General features: G+C 54.3%; 7 protein-coding genes across 7 annotated transcripts; 4 read left to right on the top strand and 3 right to left on the bottom strand.

Annotated features, from left to right (window-relative positions):
• Positions 1–85: 85 nt before the first annotated feature.
• Positions 86–1355, top strand: BDY24DRAFT_382931 (uncharacterized protein). Its single transcript, XM_076639588.1, has 3 exons — positions 86–500; positions 587–651; positions 737–1355. The coding sequence occupies exons 1-3, from the start codon at positions 367–369 to the stop codon at positions 889–891; spliced, it is 354 nt and encodes a 117-aa protein (XP_076498593.1). The 5' UTR covers positions 86–366; the 3' UTR covers positions 892–1355.
• Positions 1356–2113: 758 nt separating this feature from the next.
• On the top strand, positions 2114–3193 carry BDY24DRAFT_382933 (uncharacterized protein). Its single transcript, XM_076639589.1, has 4 exons — positions 2114–2392; positions 2455–2557; positions 2628–2816; positions 2907–3193. Exons 1-4 carry the CDS (start codon positions 2217–2219, stop codon positions 3144–3146), a joined length of 708 nt encoding a protein of 235 aa, XP_076498594.1. The 5' UTR covers positions 2114–2216; the 3' UTR covers positions 3147–3193.
• Positions 3194–3652: 459 nt separating this feature from the next.
• BDY24DRAFT_276175 (uncharacterized protein) lies at positions 3653–4752 on the top strand. Its single transcript, XM_076636937.1, has one exon. It carries the CDS (start codon positions 3872–3874, stop codon positions 4421–4423), a length of 552 nt encoding a protein of 183 aa, XP_076498595.1. The 5' UTR covers positions 3653–3871; the 3' UTR covers positions 4424–4752.
• A 252-nt stretch (positions 4753–5004) lies between these two features.
• Positions 5005–6178, bottom strand: BDY24DRAFT_382936 (uncharacterized protein). Its single transcript, XM_076639590.1, has one exon. It carries the CDS (start codon positions 5849–5851, stop codon positions 5237–5239), a length of 615 nt encoding a protein of 204 aa, XP_076498596.1. The 5' UTR covers positions 5852–6178; the 3' UTR covers positions 5005–5236.
• Positions 6179–6395: 217 nt separating this feature from the next.
• On the top strand, positions 6396–10234 carry BDY24DRAFT_369258 (GMC family oxidoreductase; the record flags this gene model as incomplete). Its single annotated transcript, XM_076638055.1, has 21 exons — positions 6396–6474; positions 6589–6795; positions 6911–7022; positions 7115–7138; positions 7213–7242; positions 7312–7528; positions 7623–7758; positions 7841–7850; positions 7934–8077; positions 8150–8302; positions 8381–8482; positions 8537–8634; positions 8717–8751; positions 8835–8984; positions 9066–9192; positions 9274–9287; positions 9365–9520; positions 9592–9663; positions 9750–9776; positions 9847–10158; positions 10229–10234. 21 exons carry the CDS (start codon positions 6396–6398, stop codon positions 10232–10234), a joined length of 2211 nt encoding a protein of 736 aa, XP_076498597.1.
• Positions 10235–10982: 748 nt separating this feature from the next.
• On the bottom strand, positions 10983–13055 carry BDY24DRAFT_276346 (uncharacterized protein). Its single transcript, XM_076636938.1, has 6 exons — positions 12674–13055; positions 12443–12584; positions 12141–12319; positions 11982–12056; positions 11580–11895; positions 10983–11483 (listed from the first exon to the last, which is right to left on the bottom strand). The coding sequence occupies exons 1-6, from the start codon at positions 12970–12972 to the stop codon at positions 11112–11114; spliced, it is 1383 nt and encodes a 460-aa protein (XP_076498598.1). The 5' UTR covers positions 12973–13055; the 3' UTR covers positions 10983–11111.
• Positions 13056–13504: 449 nt separating this feature from the next.
• Positions 13505–15029, bottom strand: BDY24DRAFT_338453 (uncharacterized protein; the record flags this gene model as incomplete). The annotated part of the gene is made up of 6 exons (XM_076637330.1): positions 13505–13916; positions 14001–14075; positions 14178–14218; positions 14344–14397; positions 14476–14823; positions 14940–15029. Coding segments are annotated over 6 exons (1020 nt in total), but the record flags the coding sequence as incomplete, so codon positions are not given.
• Positions 15030–16093: the final 1064 nt, after the last annotated feature.

Here is a 16093-nt window from a genome sequence, read left to right on the forward strand (position 1 = left end):
TCTTCTTCTTCCCAACCACCACCATCTACCCAACTCCCACTCTCGCCTAACATCAACACCCACCCTTTCACAGACATCATGCCCGCCTTCCCTCTCTCCTCCAACCCTGTGAGTACTTGATAGATCTCGTTATCTTCCCCACTCGCTTCGTTAGTACCTTCCCCGATCTGACCCCTCACTTCCCCTTCCTTCCTCTCCTCCCTCCTTTCTCTCCTCCCTTTCCTATCTTTCTCTCCATCTCCATCTCCTCTATCCATCTTCGCTCCCTTCGTCCTCTACGCACTCCTCTCATCATCCTTACGGCCTCGATTCACCTCCAACCTCTTCCTCCTTCCCGATCCTTCGATTCGAACTCTCTTTCCACAGATGGTCCCTCTCCGAGCCAACGGAGTCGGACACCCTCTCCCTCGATCAGGAGCTCCTCGAGTCGTCCTCGGATCCATCGTCTTTGGAATCCTCGGTTTCGCTTCCTACTGCGTCGTTGGAAGGATGTCTGAGCTGTTCGTTCCCCTCCCTCCCTCCCTCTCTCTTCCTCTCCTCAGAACTGATCGCTGATCGATATCGCTCTTCGTGTTTTCTACTCCAGTGCCGATCCTGCCATGTCCCTTCACGGAACTCAGAAGCTCGTCATGCCTTGGGACGATGAGTCTCGTGAGTTTTCGATCTCGATCTTTCGTCGGTTTTCAGCCCGAGACGTCGACTCTGACTCTTTTCCTTTCCTCATTTCTTCTACCAGTCCACGATACCGGGGGATCCGTCGCCAAGTTCGCGTACAGATACAGAAACTCGGAGGGACACATGGAGGACGCTCCTCCCGTCAACAACAAATTCGTCTACAAGGTCGACAAGAACGGAAAGGTCATCGGAGGAGAATCGAGGAGACACGTTTAAGCCCATTCATCCCCTCTCCTCCTCTTTATCGACCTTGCTGTTCCTTTCTTCCTTTGTACTTACCTCTCCTTTGTACCTTCTCGTCCTCTTCCCGCTTCGTTTCGCACTCATGATCTCCCTTTCTTCCTCTGTTCTCGATTAGTTCCCCTCCGTTGTTTCACCCTTGATAGTTTCTCGGTCTTTCTCTTGTACTCACGATGATTGTGATGATTGTACCGAATTCTCAATGCTCAGCAAACTTCAGCAAGGGGATGAGTGCGAAGCAAGAGAGAGCTGCAAAGGAGTAGACGGCGAGAGGAGACGCGCGCGACGTTCTCAGTCGACATCTTTCTCAAGCCGTTCTTGTCATCAAGGAGGAAGTCGAACTGTGAACGAAACGATCAGGATCCCAATCGACGTTAGGAGGAGGTCGAGTCTTGAGTTGGGGAAGCTTCCTTGGAAGTGAGAAAGCAAGATTTGGGTCGATTCCGAACTCGACGCGTCGCTCGTCCTGCTTCCTATGCTCCCCTCCTCTTTCAAATCTTCCTGTCTTAGCCACGCTCACGTGGCTCTCCGCCTCCTCAGTCAGATTCAAAATTCGTGGATCACAGGACAGGTCACCTAAACTCAAGCAGCAAAAACGAGACCCAACTCGATCGACGAAACGAAGACACGTCGAATTTGTTTCCTGCCTCTTGCTTTCCTCCTTCCTCTCTCCCAAGTAGTCGGACCCTCCCTGTACACGCTCCTACCACAACCGGAACCAGACGACCCCTTCGGATCCAAACACATGAATCAACGTGACTTGTGTCAAGGGTTTGGACGGTAGGAGAGAGAGACGCAGACGAGGGAGGGAGACGAGGGAGTCAGAAGCTGAGCTCGAGGTGAACGATTCAACGTCGTCGAGGGATCTGGGAGCTTGGTTTCCTGAGAATTCAATGTCGACGTGGGATGACGAGATGTCGAGGCAGCTTTAACGAGATCTGGGAGAGAGTCAGGAGATCCATAGGCTAGGGAGGGAGTGGCGGTTTGAGGTCAAAGGCGGAGAGGAGGAGAGGAGGCTCGAGCTCGATTTCAAGAGGGGTTGCGAGAACGCCTTCAAATTTTCACGGGTAACCGCGAGTTCTTGTAGATACGAGAGTCCCTTACGTATTATCCAAGCCTGTGAAATTTTCTCGCTGAGAAAGATCCGTCTGAGACCACTGGAAAGAGGAAAACGAGGCAGGAAGGGAAGTTGACCTCTGACCGTCGCCTTCACCAGTTCCCTTCCCCTCGCCCCTCCCATCTTCAGTCTATACCCCACCTGCTATAGGACTTGCTACACTCCTGCGAACCTCCTCTTTCCTATGTCGACCTCGACACTCCCCGAAACGGATGGCTCGACTCTCGAATCGGTCCTTCCACCTTCTCCCTCCCCTTTGCCTCCTCTCCCTTCTCCTCCCTCCCTCCTCCTCCCTCCTCAAGACGCTCCCAAGAAGAAAGCGTCCAAGTCGAAGAAGAAGGAGCCAACTCTGACGAAGAGGTGAGCTCTCAACACCTGCTCAAGCTTGTCTAGTTTCTCATCTGACTCCTCTTCTTCCACAGAGGTCCTGGCACACCTTTCACCGTTCAAGAGACCAACGACCTTCGCCGTTTCCTTCGTGAGAGTCAGACCATCGCCCGTGCTTGCGAGAAGATGGCTGCCGCCGTACGTTCCCTGTTCCCTTGCTTCCTCCTTCGAATTTATCAACTCACCTCCTCTTCTCCTTCTCCTCTAGCACCCTCGTCGAACGGCTGGAACGGTCAGAGCCTACCACTCGAAGAACAAGGACGAGTTCGAGGACGGGTTGGGAAGCGACGCTCCTTATGCCCCCTCATGGACGTCAGACGAACACTCCCTTCTCGTGAAGGTTCTCGCTGGTCCTGTCGCAAGTCTCAACTCAGGTTTCAAGGCTTTCAGTGAGAAGGTGAGCGAGCTGTGGTCACCTCGACGACGTCGCGCTCGGTGTCTTCCCCTGGGCTGACTCCCGTTCGTTCTCGATACGTTCTCCTTTCAGTACTCCAAAAGGAGTGTCATCGCAGCAGCCAAGTACTACCAAACCAACAGACTTCAGCTCGAGGCCGAGATCAAAGCTTTCCAGGAGGAGGAACCCTCGTCGTCGTCCAGATCGGTCAGGATCAGTTACGCCAACGAGTCAGACTCTGACAACGATTCTTCGACGTCGGAAGTGAGATGGGGAGACGAGGAAGCGGGAGATGAGTCGTCCCAGCCTCCGCTGAAGAGGAGGAAGAAGTGAGTCCCCGACGATCGCGCGGCGAGCTCTTTTGCCTCCTCACCTCGATTCGTTTGGGACGCTGACTCTTCCCTCTCATTTTTTGCAGGCCTACTCCGAGTATCCCTTACACTGCCGAAGAGACCGCAGATCTTCAACGATTGCTCCGAGAGAGTGAGACGCTCAAGGAGGCTGCTGCGAAGATGGAGATTGCTGTGAGTTTGAGCTGCATCGTCCTCCTCTCCTCGCCACGAAGACGTCTTCTTACCTCACTGATTTCGGTTGCGTATCTTCTTGTAGCATCCTCGTCGAACTGCAGTCTCCATTGGCATGTACTGCTACAGGCACAAGGAGGCCTTCAACGACTACTTCAAGGCTCGTCCTCCCTCGGTTCCGTGGACGAAGCAGGAGGAGCAAGATCTCATCCAGATTCTGGCTACGTCAAGACAAACTCTTCTTTTGCAGTGCCAGGCGGTTCACGACATGGTGAGCTTCTCAGATCTTTTAGCAACGTCCTTTCCGACCTCGTCTCCTCCTCGCGTCGCTGATCTCGTTTCACTGCCACTTTCTCTTCGTTGTCTTCCCCTCAACTTCAGCACCCCCATCGAACTGCTCTAGCTGTCTCAGCCTACTACTTCAAGAACCGAGAACGTCTCACTCCCCTCATTGACGCCATCAAGATCACCCTCCCTCCTCCGCCACCCCAACCGTCCTCCTCCTCCGCCGCTCCACCTACCCTCGCCTCTATCATGAGCACGATCGACACCCTCCTCCAAAACCAGCCTCAACCTCAGCCGTCATCCTCCAAACGATCGTCGGAAGGACCTTCGTCACCTTCGTCGTCGAAGAGAGGACGACTCGACGACTCTCCTCCTCCCGAATCCTTCTACCCTTCGACCTCCTCAGGATCCGTCGCCGACCTGCTCGCTCTTCCTCGTCTCGCTCCTCCCAAACCGATCAAAACCAAGGCTCCACGCAAACCAAGGAAGTCAACGTCGAAGAAGACGGTGTCCGTCTCCGTCCCCGTCGTCGACGCGTCCAACCCTCCTCCTTCTCGGATCGTCCTCCGACTCCCTTTCTTCAACCCTTCCACCTCCACATCCCTCATAGCCTCGGAACCGTCGCCATGCATAAAAGCCAAGCTCGAGCTCCCACTCTCACCACCACCACCACCACCACCACCACCTCCTTCCGCTCCAGCTCCCGTCGTCGCTTCACCTTCGACTTCCAACAGGAGGGCACCCAGAGCGTCCCTCCCTCGTTTCGCTCTTCCCGCTCTCCCCAAGTTGAATGAATCTTAAAATCCTCTCGACTCGGATCCGGACAGGGTTGAGGGCGTGAAGGAGAAATAAGGAGGAGGAAACGAGAGATGGGAGGGTGGATTGGGTTTGGCTTCGTCGAGTACAGTAGGAGGGGGAGAACGCCGTCTCTTTCGTAGTTTGGCTCGATTAGCTCTTACCTATGATTTCTTTGGGGTCATCGGTTTCTACTTCGTTTCTCCTTTCTTTCGTCTCAGCAGATCTTCTTTTCGCTTTTGAGCATCGCAACGGCTCTCCCTCTTCCTCTCCGCTTCGCCCTTTTTGTTTAGTCCAGTCTAGTAGCTTACGATCAACGCTATCACTACCTGGTATGTGTATACACGTCCAGTGAACTCTGAGTTCGCCGAAGGTCGAGTGCTCGTATTCGGAAAGGAACAGTTCGACGAGACGCGTCGAGAACGCGTCGAGAAGGGAACTCTTGCTTGGTCTCCTGCTTTGAGATGGGTACGAATGGGACCTTTCAGTTTCAGGAGTCAGAGCTGAGATGGATTGGAAGCCATGCAATAGCGAAACAGAAGAGAAGAAGGGGAAGGAGAAAGCGAGAACAACAACTAAGCCTTCTCGTCGTCCTTCCCCATCGCACTGAGCCGTTACCACCAACGCAAGGTGTGCCACGCAGCATCTGAATAGAAGAGGAGCTCGACAAAAGGACGAAACGTGAGCTCTTCTCGTCTCGGACGCGTCGTCTTCTTCCTCAACCTGCTCGCTCTCCCTCTGCTTCCTCCCCTCACTCTCCACGACCTCCGGTCGATTCCTTCATGGCCACCAGCAAGACGAACTCTCGAGTGTACGAGATTACTCGACTTGATTGCTCCCTTTGAAGGCAAGAAGAAAGGCAAGGACGTCAAGAGGGTTCGAGTTGAGCGAGGCTTTGGTTCTCCGAAGACCGAGCTGAGCTGGAGTTGAAAGGTTTTGATTCTGAAGTAGCTTGCCCGTATCTCTTGGGATTAGATTGTCGTCGAAGTCGCGTCTAGAAGAGAAGCGAAGGAGGTGGAAACGCGACGGCAGTGAGGAGGGAGAGGAGGAGGACAAAGGGAGGTTCAAGAGAGGAGATGAGAGTTCCTTAGAACTGACGGTGAGCTCGTATTTGATGGAGGGTGTAGAGAGGCAGTGCATGAGGAGAGGAGGAGGAGGAGGAGGTGGGGTTGGACGAAGGAAGAAGATTGGAGAGGGAGGAAGGACGAGAAGTTGAGCTTGACCCTCCAAAGTCGAAGGAGAAGCGAGCTCCTCGTAAGAATCTGAAGGGGGTTTTGGTAATTTTGAAGTGCTAGGATGAGACAAAGTTGTGCTGATCCTGAAGGGTGGGCATGAGAGGCGATAAGCTGTTGTCATGGCAGCAAAAGAGAGAGAGGGAGGAGGTGGGCGTTCTTGGTCAAAATGTGAGCTCGACCTTTCCTTCCCTTTGTCCATCAAGATCTCGTTTTTCGCGACTCAACCGGAGCTTTCGAACGCTCTACGAGACCCATTCCGACCTCATCTCCATCCCGTACCATCTCTTTTTCTCGAGGTCAAAGACAGGACGAACGACGCTCGCTGATCTCCTATACCCCTCGACGATTGGACGAGCTCACCTCCTCTTGCTTCCTTTCCTTCTTCTTCCCCTCAAAACACTGCTTTTCTCCCCACGATTCAATTACAAGGGAAGCAACCTGCCAAGGTTCAAAAAGATATCCGGCTCTCGGACACCTCGGAAGCAGGAGAACCGCTAGGTTTCAACTTCCCTCCCCTTCTTGGGCCTTCCCTTTCGACCCTCTTTTGCTGTCACCCTAGGCCTCCCTTTATCAAAAAGCCCACTGGGAATTTCCGGAGTGTTCTGCTAAACTTCAGAGGCTTGACTTTCTACTTTTTGGTCTCCCACACCCTTTTCGCCACGGCCTTCCCTTCTCAACAACCATCAACTCATCAACCTTTCTCGACCCCTCCCCCCTCCCTCTAAAGGTCACGATAGTTCTCGATGATCTCTCTTCTACCCATCGCTATTCTCGCTGTCGCTTTGACCCCAGCAAACGCAGCCTACAACGCACACTCGCCTTGTGAGTCGAGGTTTTTTAGGATGAGCTCTAGACGTTCCCTTTGTCTTCCTCCCAACGATCTCTTCGATTTTCTGACCTTGTTTCTTCTTCTTTGTCCTCCTCCACACCTTCCAGACAAGGTTCTCACTCGTAGATCCATCGTCTCCGACCCTAATACCATCGCCGACCGAAGCTTCGACTTCGTTATCGCTGGAGGAGGAGTTTCAGGTCTTGCCCTCGCCGCTCGTCTGGCCGAGTACTCCAACTTCACCGTTTGCCTCATCGAAGCTGGAGGATCTGGAGACGATGTCGCTGACCAGATCAACATCCCTGGTTACTCCTGTACGTCTCTAGCTTCATCCTCCTCAGCTTTGGTTGTTTCAAGAGAACGTCGACCTCGACGCTCCTCCCCGCTCACGTCCCTCTTTTTTGCCCCTCCTTTTTCGTCTTCCACCAGACCTCAACGGTCTTGGTGGAACCGCTTACGATTGGAAGTACAAGACTACACCTCAGGTCGATGCTGGCTCAACTGTGAAGTCGTGGCCTCGAGGAAAAGGGCTTGGAGGAAGGTTCGTCGCGTCTTGCTTGTTTTTCCTTCTCGATCACCGACTCACGCGTTTTCTCCCTTCGGCTCTCTTCTGTCCTTCCCTGTCTTCCTCAGTGGAGCTACCAACGGACTTTACTGGTTCGTATCGCGACCTCATCGACTTCCAAACTCTCCCCTTCCTCGACTGACCTTTCAACTTTCTTCGAACTCAGGACGAAGGCTGCTGAGCAGGAGTACGACGCGTGAGTCAATTGTTTCGCTTTCGACACGCTCCCAGATGGAGCTGACCTGTCGAATGCCCTCTCTTACAGCTGGAACACCCTCAACCCTGGAGCATCGGAAGATTGGGGATGGGCGGAAATGCAGAAGTACACTCAGAAGTGCGAGACCTTCACTCCTCCTACCGACGAGCAGGTCGCAACCTTTGGAATCGTCGCCAACCCTTCTGTACACGGAGATAGTGGACCTATCCATTCGGGTAACTCTGCGTATATTTTCGACATCGTGAAGGAATGGGTTCCGACTTGGGTACGTCGTCGCTTCCTTCCTTCACTCAAACGAGCGATGTCTCGAATCTGACTTCGTTCTCCCCCCTTCCTTCTTCGGTTTCTCCGTCCTACAGCAAGCTCTCGGATTCACTGCTAAGGATCTTCACGGAGGCAATGTCCACGGAGTCAACGTGGGTCCTTCGACGCTCAACACGGCGAACCAGACTCGATCTTACTCCAAGTCTGGATACATCGATTCGCTGCCTGCTCGTAAGTCGTCTTCTCCTTTGTCCTCCTTTTCAGGACCTTTCGACTGACCAGGGCTTCTCACTATTTTCGTTCGTCGTCGCAGGCTCGAACCTGTTCGTCCTCCGTTTCGACGCGTCTCCTCGTTCTTCAGTGTTTGCCGTTGAGCTGACCTCTCCTCTCCTCCTTCAACCTCCAGCGTCATCCTCACTGGGTTCCAAGTCACCAAGATCAACTGGAACTCTACTACCGCTGGAGCGGCCGTCGCCGGAGGAGTTTCCTTCTCAGCTTCCAGCGGCGCTCAGGTCTTCTCGGTCACAGCGAATAAGGAGGTCATCGTTTCGTGAGCTCGAACTCTCTCGCCTCCGTCGATCGAACAGATGAATAACTGACCTATTCCTTCTTCGCTTCACAGAGGAGGAGTCATCGGTTCTCCTCAGATCCTCCAGCTTTCAGGAGTCGGACCCGCTGCTCTTTCATCTTCCCTCGCCATTGAGTCGGTCGTCGATCTTCCCGTCGGATACAACCTTCAGGATCACTTCGGAACGGGAATCAGCTTCAACACTCCGTAAGTCTTGTTTCCCCTCCTCCTTCGTTGTGCGGCCTCGTCTGACGCGTCGACGCGTCCCTTCTCCTTTTCCAACAGCTCGGGAACCACCACTTGGGGGTCTCTTCGAGACGACGCTGCCATGGCTGCTAATGCTCTTACCAACTACAAGGCTGCGAACTACGCTGCGAGCGAGTGGTCGTAAGTTCTATTCGCATTCACTCCCCTTTTCCTTTCGACGCGTCTTCAAATCAGCGTTTCTCTCGCTCGCCCCTCTCTTCATCTCGTTGTCACTGACATCTCTTCTCCTCTTTTTGCATCTTTTCCCAGGTACGTCAATTCTGCGACGGGATGTGAGTACAAAACACACGAGCACGCCGTTTCTCTCTCTTTCTCTCTCTCGAAAGCTGACCTGTTCCTCCTTTTCTCTCGCAGACACTTCCATGGCCGATCTCTCAACCGACTTCACCGTTCGTGGTCTTTCTTCCCTCACTTTCTTCTTGAACTTCTTCCGCTGACGCGTCTTTCGGTCACGATTGCTTCCTCGATCCAGACCTTTGCTGCCACCGCCACCTCTGCTCTCGCCGCCAATGTCGAGGCCATGACCGGCTACCAAACTCTCCCTGCCAACGTTGCTCTCGGACTCGCCGACCAGTACACCATCCAGAACAGCTGGCTCTCGACCGACGTTGGACAGCTCGAGGTTCGTTCTCTTTCCCTCTCCTATCCTTCGTTCTCTTCGTGCTCGACTGAACTTCTCTTTCTTCCGGTTCTTCTTTCTTAGATCCTCTTCTCGGCTCTCTCGGGAGGAACCAACATCGCCATCAAGTGCGCTCTGCAACACCCTTACTCTCGAGGAACGATCATGATCAACTCAACCGACGCGTTCAACGCTCCCGTCATCAACCCTGGTTCGTCTTCTCCTCTCGGGTCCTTCTCGAATGAATCTACGCGTTCTGACCTCATCTCATTCATCTATCTTTGTTCCTCAGGCTACCTCGGATTGGTTCGTCTTTCCCTGTCTCGAATTCTCCTCTCCGTCGAACGTCGCTGATCTCTCTCTCTCCTTTCCTCTCTTCTCAGGGATACGACGTCGAGATCCTCAAGGCCGGTATTGCCTTCATTCGAAAGCTCGGAGCTACCGCTCCTATGAACACCATCGCCCTCACCGAACAGGCTCCCTCAGCTGGTTTGGTCGACGACGAGCTCACCACTTGGATTGGAACTTCCGGAGGAACTGTGAGCGACTCGTCCCGCCCTTCTCTCCTTTCCCCACCGAGTTGCTGACCATTCTCGTCTTCCTTCGTCAGGATTACCACCCTCTCGGAACCGCTTCGATGCTTCCTCAGGACAAGGGAGGTGTCGTTGACACCAAGCTTGTCGTTCGTTCTCATTTCTTCTCTCTCGTCGCTCGTCGCTCGACTGAGCTCATCATGCTGACTTCTCGCTTTCTCGTCTCATATTCCAGGTCTACGGAACCACCAACGTTCGAGTTGTTAGTTTCTATCACCTCTTCCTCGAAATTGCAATCCCAAAACTGATCTTGGTCTCTCGTCTTCGAACAGGTCGACGCGTCCGTCATCCCCCTACAAATGTCGTCCCACACCATGTCCGCCTGCTACGCTATTTCCGAGAAGGTGGCCGATATCATCAAAGCCAAGTATGCCGCTGTCGCCGAGACTCCTTCCTCGTCCTCAGCAGCCGCGTCTGGAACCACCACGACAGGTCAACCGACTACGACCACCCGGGCTGCCTCTTCCTCTTCTGCCTCTGCTGGAGTCGGAGCCGGAGACGCCACTGGAGCTGCCTTCCCCGTCTCTAGGAGCTCAGGTGTGGCCAGAGCTGCCGTCGCAGCTGCCGTCGTTGCTCTTTCTTTCGTGAGTTTCGCTTCTCTCTCTTTCCCTCGCCCTCCCGTCCTGACTCTCGTCTCGCCTTCCTTTCCTCCAGCTCTAAATGATCCCCTACTCTCTCTCATTTTATTCTTATTACTTACGACTCAACGACTCATCAAGGACGCTTTTGGCGATTGTGATTTCATTCTCGGACTGGACTGAACTCTCTAGCTCCTCCCACCTCGTTCAGCGCCGTCGTTCGACTCGATCAACCGAGCGAAGGACGCACGCGTTTCCCTCTTTTGATTATAGCTTCCTCGGCTTATTTACACCAGTTTTTATCTAGTACTTTGTTGGGACTTCTTAGCATACAGTTCGAAGCTCTGGAGCTTTCGGATCAAGGACGTTTTTGATTCGTTCGAGTCTCTCGGATCTGTCGAGCTCTTCGTCTTCCGGAGAGCAAGATCTACAGACGGTTTCATAGAGCAACAGAGTACCCAAGCATATTACAGTACAAACAAAAGCTCTCGTGCCAGTCCGCCCGACCCTCGACCCTCCTTTCCCGTCAACCCGTTCTGTCCATCCGTTGAACATCCCCTCGAGAACGTCGCTTTTCCGAGGGAAGTTCTCGAATGAAAGGACCTCGTCGAAACCGGAGCAGGAAGAGAGGAGGAGAAGCGTTTGAGACGTGAGGAAAGATGGTCGAGGGAAGGAGGTTGGTGGTGACGAAGGAAAGACATGCGATGGATGGGCTGGGGATGGTAGGGAGACCGATGAGGAGGTTGGATTGAATGCTGGGTGGGGTTGTAGTGGCTCGATGTGGTGGTGTGAGGGACGTGCTGCTGGGAAAGTCGGGGAGAAGAGGGAGTGCGATTTGGATGGATGCGAGCAGGACCGATGCTGGTGGTGTGAAAGGTAAGGATAGGATAGAAGGATGAGGGGATGCTGGATGATGATGATGGATCATTGCGATTCGATGGCGAGGTGACTCGTCCCTCCTAAGCCTTGATCTTCTTCCTTGACGACGACGAGGACGACGCGCCTTGTTCCGACGTTCGTTTCGGAGCTGGCGAGGCATGGAGCCTGGGGATGGAAAGCATGGATGTGAAGGAGACCGATGGTGGTGGCGAATACGAAGGATTTCGGGGAGGAGGTCGAGGTCGAGCTTGGCGGAAGGGAGTCGAGGAGGGAGGAGGAGAGGGAGAGGGAGAGGGAGAGACCGAGAGTCGTGATTTGGGTTTGGCTGTTTTTCGGACGAACGGTGAAGGCTTTGACAAGTCTCCGTCCTTGATGGCTTGGATCCTCTGGTCGTACTTTTTCCGATGTCGATCGTATTGACCTCTGATGCCTGCGGTCGTCCTTCTCGGGTGCTGAGAAGGGAAAGAAAGGAGGAAAGGAAGCGAAACGAATCGCCAGTGAGTTTCACCGGAAGAAGATCACGAAAAAGCAGGACGTCGAGAACTCACAGAAATCTGAAAGACCCTGTGAACGGCGATCCCGTCGTCTTGAGAGACGGCCAGAAGCTGAGCAAGTTCGTCCTGCTCCTCCGTCGTCCAAAACGGCGCTCCTCCGCGGACGAACGTCTCCCCGTCGAGCTTCCTCGTCAAGATTCCTTCGTAGTTCGCTGAGAGTCGATTGTGTCGTCGTCGGATCGATTCGTAGCTGCGATGAGGGTGAAGCAGGTGAAATCTCTTCGACGCTTCGACGACGGTGTCTGACGTTCGGAGCATCCGTCTGAAGTCGGCTTCTTCGACGGCGTCGTACGAGTTTGGACGAATCCCTCTGTTTTGGTTCGAAACATTTCCTGTTAGCGGGCGAGTAGAAGAGGGCAAAGGAAGAGAAAGGAACAAGAGGAACGCGCGACTCACAACGTGTAGTCCACCTCTTCCGTCTCGTTGAAGCTCTCCGACCCGTTGTCCTCCACGATATCGTTCACGAGTGGACTGTAGGAGAGGCGAAATTGATGAATGAATCGGTCAGCTCGGTTGTACGTCCCAGAGTCTATGAGAAAGGCAGAGAAGACGAACCGATTGATCTCCACCTCCCTCCCTTTTCCCTTCCTGTCCTTCGGCTTCTTCTCGACGATCTCCTTCACGGGAGATCCCCTCAAGGGTAGTCCAGCGCGAAGTCTCTCGATCAGAGCGTCAAACGCTGGTTTGGAGGATCGATGATGCATCCTACAGGCTCTGGCGGTTCGACGAGTGTGCTGAAAGGGAGGGAAGAAAACGAGACGACCCAAGGGAGAGAAGGAAGCGAAAGACGGACCCGTCAGTCTCGAGAAGCTCCTCCAGTTCCACGACGTGGGATCCAGACGTAAAGGGGTACTCACGTTCGTCGTCGCAAACCCATCGAACGCATCTCGGCCGTCCTCGTCGATAGCTGAGCAGTCGTCGATTCGAGAAAGAAACCGAGCGAGGGCGTCTTGCTCGATTTCGAGCCATCTTCCCGAGGTCGGAAGAGCTAAGTGGAAGCTGGGAGAAAGATGAAGGAGAAGGAAAGAGTGTGAGCTCACGGTCTCTGACTCTTGGAAGATATAGAGTTGAAAGAGAGAGGGACTCACCTGCCATCCCCTTCGTCCTTCCCGCCGACCTTCAACCTCTCCTCAAGTTCCTGCTTGCCCACCACTTTCACCACCTCTGTAGGGTCCAGCTTTACTTCCGGAGGATCCTCCTTGAGCTCCAGAGTGTTGGAAAGAGTCGAAGAGGAGGCTACACGATCCGAGTCGAAGCTGGGAGGTGAAGGAAAGGAAGGAAGGGAAGAGGAGGGAGGTTGAGCTTGGGCGGAGGAGGGAGCCTGAGAGGGAAGCACCCCTTGGTAGGATGCCTCAGCAGACGAAGTCGATGCTACTGAGAAATCCATTGGATGGAGAATGCACAGATCGGTGATTGAAGTCCTCTGAGGTGATGGGAGATGGCGGAGGGAAGGAGGCGGGAGGAAGGGGCGAAGGGCGAGCTCACCGTTTTCCCTTCAGCTCAACTACATTTATGGCTGAGAAACGCCAAAAAAATATGGTATACCTTTCACAGACCCACCAGATCACTCGAGCATCGTCAACGCAGATAAAGAAATAAAAAACTTCCTCTTGATCAAGAATCCTCGCGAGCAGCGTCGTCCCGCTCGACCTCGATCGAGTCTCTTTCCTTCCCCTCCTTCCAAAGTGTCCTCCTCCTCCCTATCTCGTTCATCTCGAGCCTCGCATGCCGAAAGCTTCAAACTCCTCTTGACTACATGTTGTCTCGACTTCAGCCTTTCGAAACAGAGAGAGGCGACGACGACGCGCGCGCGTCCACCGTTTTCGTTTCTGACTTTCTCACTCACTTCCTCGCTCGCTTGAAAGTCAAACAAACACATCTTCGTGAGATTATCCCATCGAGCCAGCCCAACCAGAAACCTACTGCATGATAGGAGGTGTCCACTCCTCAGCACTTCCAAACGACTCCTCCACTCCATCGAACGCTTGCATCCCCAAAACAAAAACAATAAAGGTCAGCTTTCGCTCTCTCTCTCTCTCTCTCTCTCTCTCTCTCTCTCTTGAAACCCGAAACGAAAGCGACTCACCCTCCAGATCCTTCCTATCACACAGCTCCACCAGATCACTCCTATGAAGATACGTGCACGAGTTCCTCAACGTCTCCCAAAGCGTGTCGCTCCCGATCCCTTTCGATCCTCCTCCTCCTCCCGCTCCTCGTCCAGGTTGGAGATCCGCGGTGGAATCGGTGTGTTGGAGACGAAGGGCGGTGAGGATGTGGGAAGCGGCTTCCTCGTACCGTTTGAGGTTGATGCAGCTGATTCCGAGGTTGAATCTGTGCGAAAAGGGAGGGGTGTGAGGAGGAGTTGAAAGGGAGAGGACGGGAAGGGAGAGAGAGAGAGAGACGACGACGACGAACCTGGCTCGTACGAAACTCGGTCGAAGCTCGAGGGCTTTCCAGTAGAAATCGTGAGCTTCTTCGGCTCGTCCGCCGCTGGAGAAAAAAGGAAAGGAAGCGGAGGAGGAGAGGTCAGCTCGAACTCGGACGGGTCGAAGAAAAGGTCAAGAGGCAGGCCAGAGAAAAGCGGCGACTCACTTTGCGAGAGTAGCTCCGAGACGGTTGTATAGTTGCCAGTCCTTCATTTTAAGAAGAGAGGACGCGAAAGAGATGGAAGAAGGAAGGTCAGAAGAGGAGACGCGTTCGTGACTCGAGAGACGAGACGAAGAGCAAAAGCCAGAGAGATAGAAAGACCAGGGCTCACATCCGGTCGAACCTGCAGAGCAGACCTGAAGCAATCCTGAGCGAGCTCGAATTCCTGAAACGAAGACGGAGAGAACGAGAAGGTCAGCTTTCATCTCTGCTCCTCTCCCTCCTCACCTCCTCCTGCACTCACCCCGCTAGTATTGAACAACACGCCCAAAGCGATCTGCACATCCGCATCCACCCCTCCCTCCTGCCCGTTCCCGTTCCTAGCGAACCCGACCAAAGCTCCGACGATCCAATCGAACCTCTCCTTCCCTCCCGCCGCGAGGCCGATCTCCCTCTTCTTTGCCTCGGCCAGCGAAGCAGCGTACGCAGGGTTGGCTTGAGCGGAATGGGTGATCCAGGATTCGAGAGCGGAGAAGGTGGAGAGACGGTCGTTGTTGTTGGTGTGGGAGACGGCGAGCGCGAGGTAAGGCGAAGGGGAGGCGGGCTCGATGGAGATGGATTTTTCGAGGGCGAGGATGGCTAGGGATTCACGCTGGGTGGGTGAGAGGAGAAGAGGAGGGAAAGAGGGGGTGTTAGCGTGTGAGTGAGAGGGGAAAGAAAAAGAGGTTGGTTGGAGAAGAAGACGAGAAAGGACGCGTCGAAACGAACCTCATGTTCCTGCTGCTTCACTCCCAAATCGTACCACTCCTTCGAGTTGCCCGGATCCCTCAACACTCTCGCTTCCTGCTCCAGTACGCTCTATCCAAAACCCGAACCCGAACCAAAAACGCGTCAGTCCTCCTTCTCTCTCTCTCTCTCTCTCTTCGTCCAAACCCAAACTCACCTGGAACGCATCCCCCTCCTCGTGCTGCGCTCTTTCCCTCCCTCTCGTCCACCTCTCATCCACCCAAGGGTTTCCTTCCTGGAAAACATACCTCCCTTCTCCCTCCTCTTGCTCCAACCCAACCAACGCACCCTCCCTCGTCGCCTCCTCCCACTGATCCATCATCCTCCCCCTCTCCTGAATCTCCCTCTCCGCCACTCCCGTCCCGTTCCCTTCGTTCAATCCCCCCTTCCACCTCCTCGAATCCCCGTTGTAGTACCTGAACGCTTCCTCGTCCTGCATCTCCTCCTCCTCGTTCTCGTTCTGGTAGTCCTCGAACGTAGGTCCGGCCGAGAAATCGAGCGTTTCCTCCCATGCGGAAGAAGATCCAGGGATGTGCGTGTCGTGCTCGAGTCGGTCGTCCGAGAGGGACTCGTCGGCGAAATGGACGGACGAAGGACGCGGTCGGAGGGTGGAGGAGAGCGCGGCGTCGAATTGGGCGTCCCACGAGGAGATGGTTTTCGCCGAGGTTTGGTTCATTTGAGGAGGTTGGTGGTTGAGGTGGTGGTAGGTGGAAGGAGGGAGGAAGGAAGGTTGAGGTTGGATGAAGCCTGAAGCTTGGGAGTAGGGTACGTTCGACGACGCGTCGAGAGCTTGATCCTCCCCGCCTCCGTCCCACTTTGCCCACCCTTGAGCTCTCCCTTTGCCCTTCTCCCTCCCCATGGTCCCACCAGCTGTGCGATCGTGCTCCTGACTGGTACTGAACGCTTGAGCCCATCCTTCCTCTCCTTCTCTCGACGAAGAGACCGAGTTCGAGTTCTGATCCTGAACGAGGAGCTCTTCTCCCTTGACGTCGGCTGAGCCGTCCTTGAACTGTCGCATGAGTCCCATGAACGCTGAGTTTTGGAACTTGGCTGCTTGTTCGGGCGAGGAGGAGGAGGTCGTCTGTTGATCTACGGAGTTGAGGAGGAGGGAGGCTGTTTCGGAGAGGGAGGACGAG

The sequence above is a fragment of the Mrakia frigida genome (assembly GCF_051309035.1).
Source record: "Mrakia frigida strain ATCC 22029 unplaced genomic scaffold BDY24scaffold_8, whole genome shotgun sequence".
Taxonomy (NCBI): domain Eukaryota; kingdom Fungi; phylum Basidiomycota; class Tremellomycetes; order Cystofilobasidiales; family Mrakiaceae; genus Mrakia; species Mrakia frigida.

What these genes read in the sequence shown, in the direction of transcription:
- BDY24DRAFT_382931 (XM_076639588.1), top strand. Translation starts at nt 367, where the DNA reads ATGGTCCCTCTCCGAGCCAACGGAGTCGGACACCCTCTCCCTCGATCA. An exon ending in GTTGGAAGGATGTCTGAGCT is followed by an intron (nt 501 to 586) that starts GTTCGTTCCCCT and finishes TTTCTACTCCAG; the next exon opens with TGCCGATCCTGCCATGTCCC. An exon ending in GCCTTGGGACGATGAGTCTC is followed by an intron (nt 652 to 736) that starts GTGAGTTTTCGA and finishes TTCTTCTACCAG; the next exon opens with TCCACGATACCGGGGGATCC.
- BDY24DRAFT_382933 (XM_076639589.1), top strand. Translation starts at nt 2,217, where the DNA reads ATGTCGACCTCGACACTCCCCGAAACGGATGGCTCGACTCTCGAATCG. An exon ending in GAGCCAACTCTGACGAAGAG is followed by an intron (nt 2,393 to 2,454) that starts GTGAGCTCTCAA and finishes CTTCTTCCACAG; the next exon opens with AGGTCCTGGCACACCTTTCA. An exon ending in TCAAGGCTTTCAGTGAGAAG is followed by an intron (nt 2,817 to 2,906) that starts GTGAGCGAGCTG and finishes TTCTCCTTTCAG; the next exon opens with TACTCCAAAAGGAGTGTCAT.
- BDY24DRAFT_276175 (XM_076636937.1), top strand. Translation starts at nt 3,872, where the DNA reads ATGAGCACGATCGACACCCTCCTCCAAAACCAGCCTCAACCTCAGCCG.
- BDY24DRAFT_382936 (XM_076639590.1), bottom strand. Translation starts at nt 5,851, where the DNA reads ATGGACAAAGGGAAGGAAAGGTCGAGCTCACATTTTGACCAAGAACGC.
- BDY24DRAFT_276346 (XM_076636938.1), bottom strand. Translation starts at nt 12,972, where the DNA reads ATGGATTTCTCAGTAGCATCGACTTCGTCTGCTGAGGCATCCTACCAA. An exon ending in AAGGACGAAGGGGATGGCAG is followed by an intron (nt 12,585 to 12,673) that starts GTGAGTCCCTCT and finishes TCTTTCTCCCAG; the next exon opens with CTTCCACTTAGCTCTTCCGA. An exon ending in ACAGGGTCTTTCAGATTTCT is followed by an intron (nt 11,484 to 11,579) that starts GTGAGTTCTCGA and finishes TTCCCTTCTCAG; the next exon opens with CACCCGAGAAGGACGACCGC.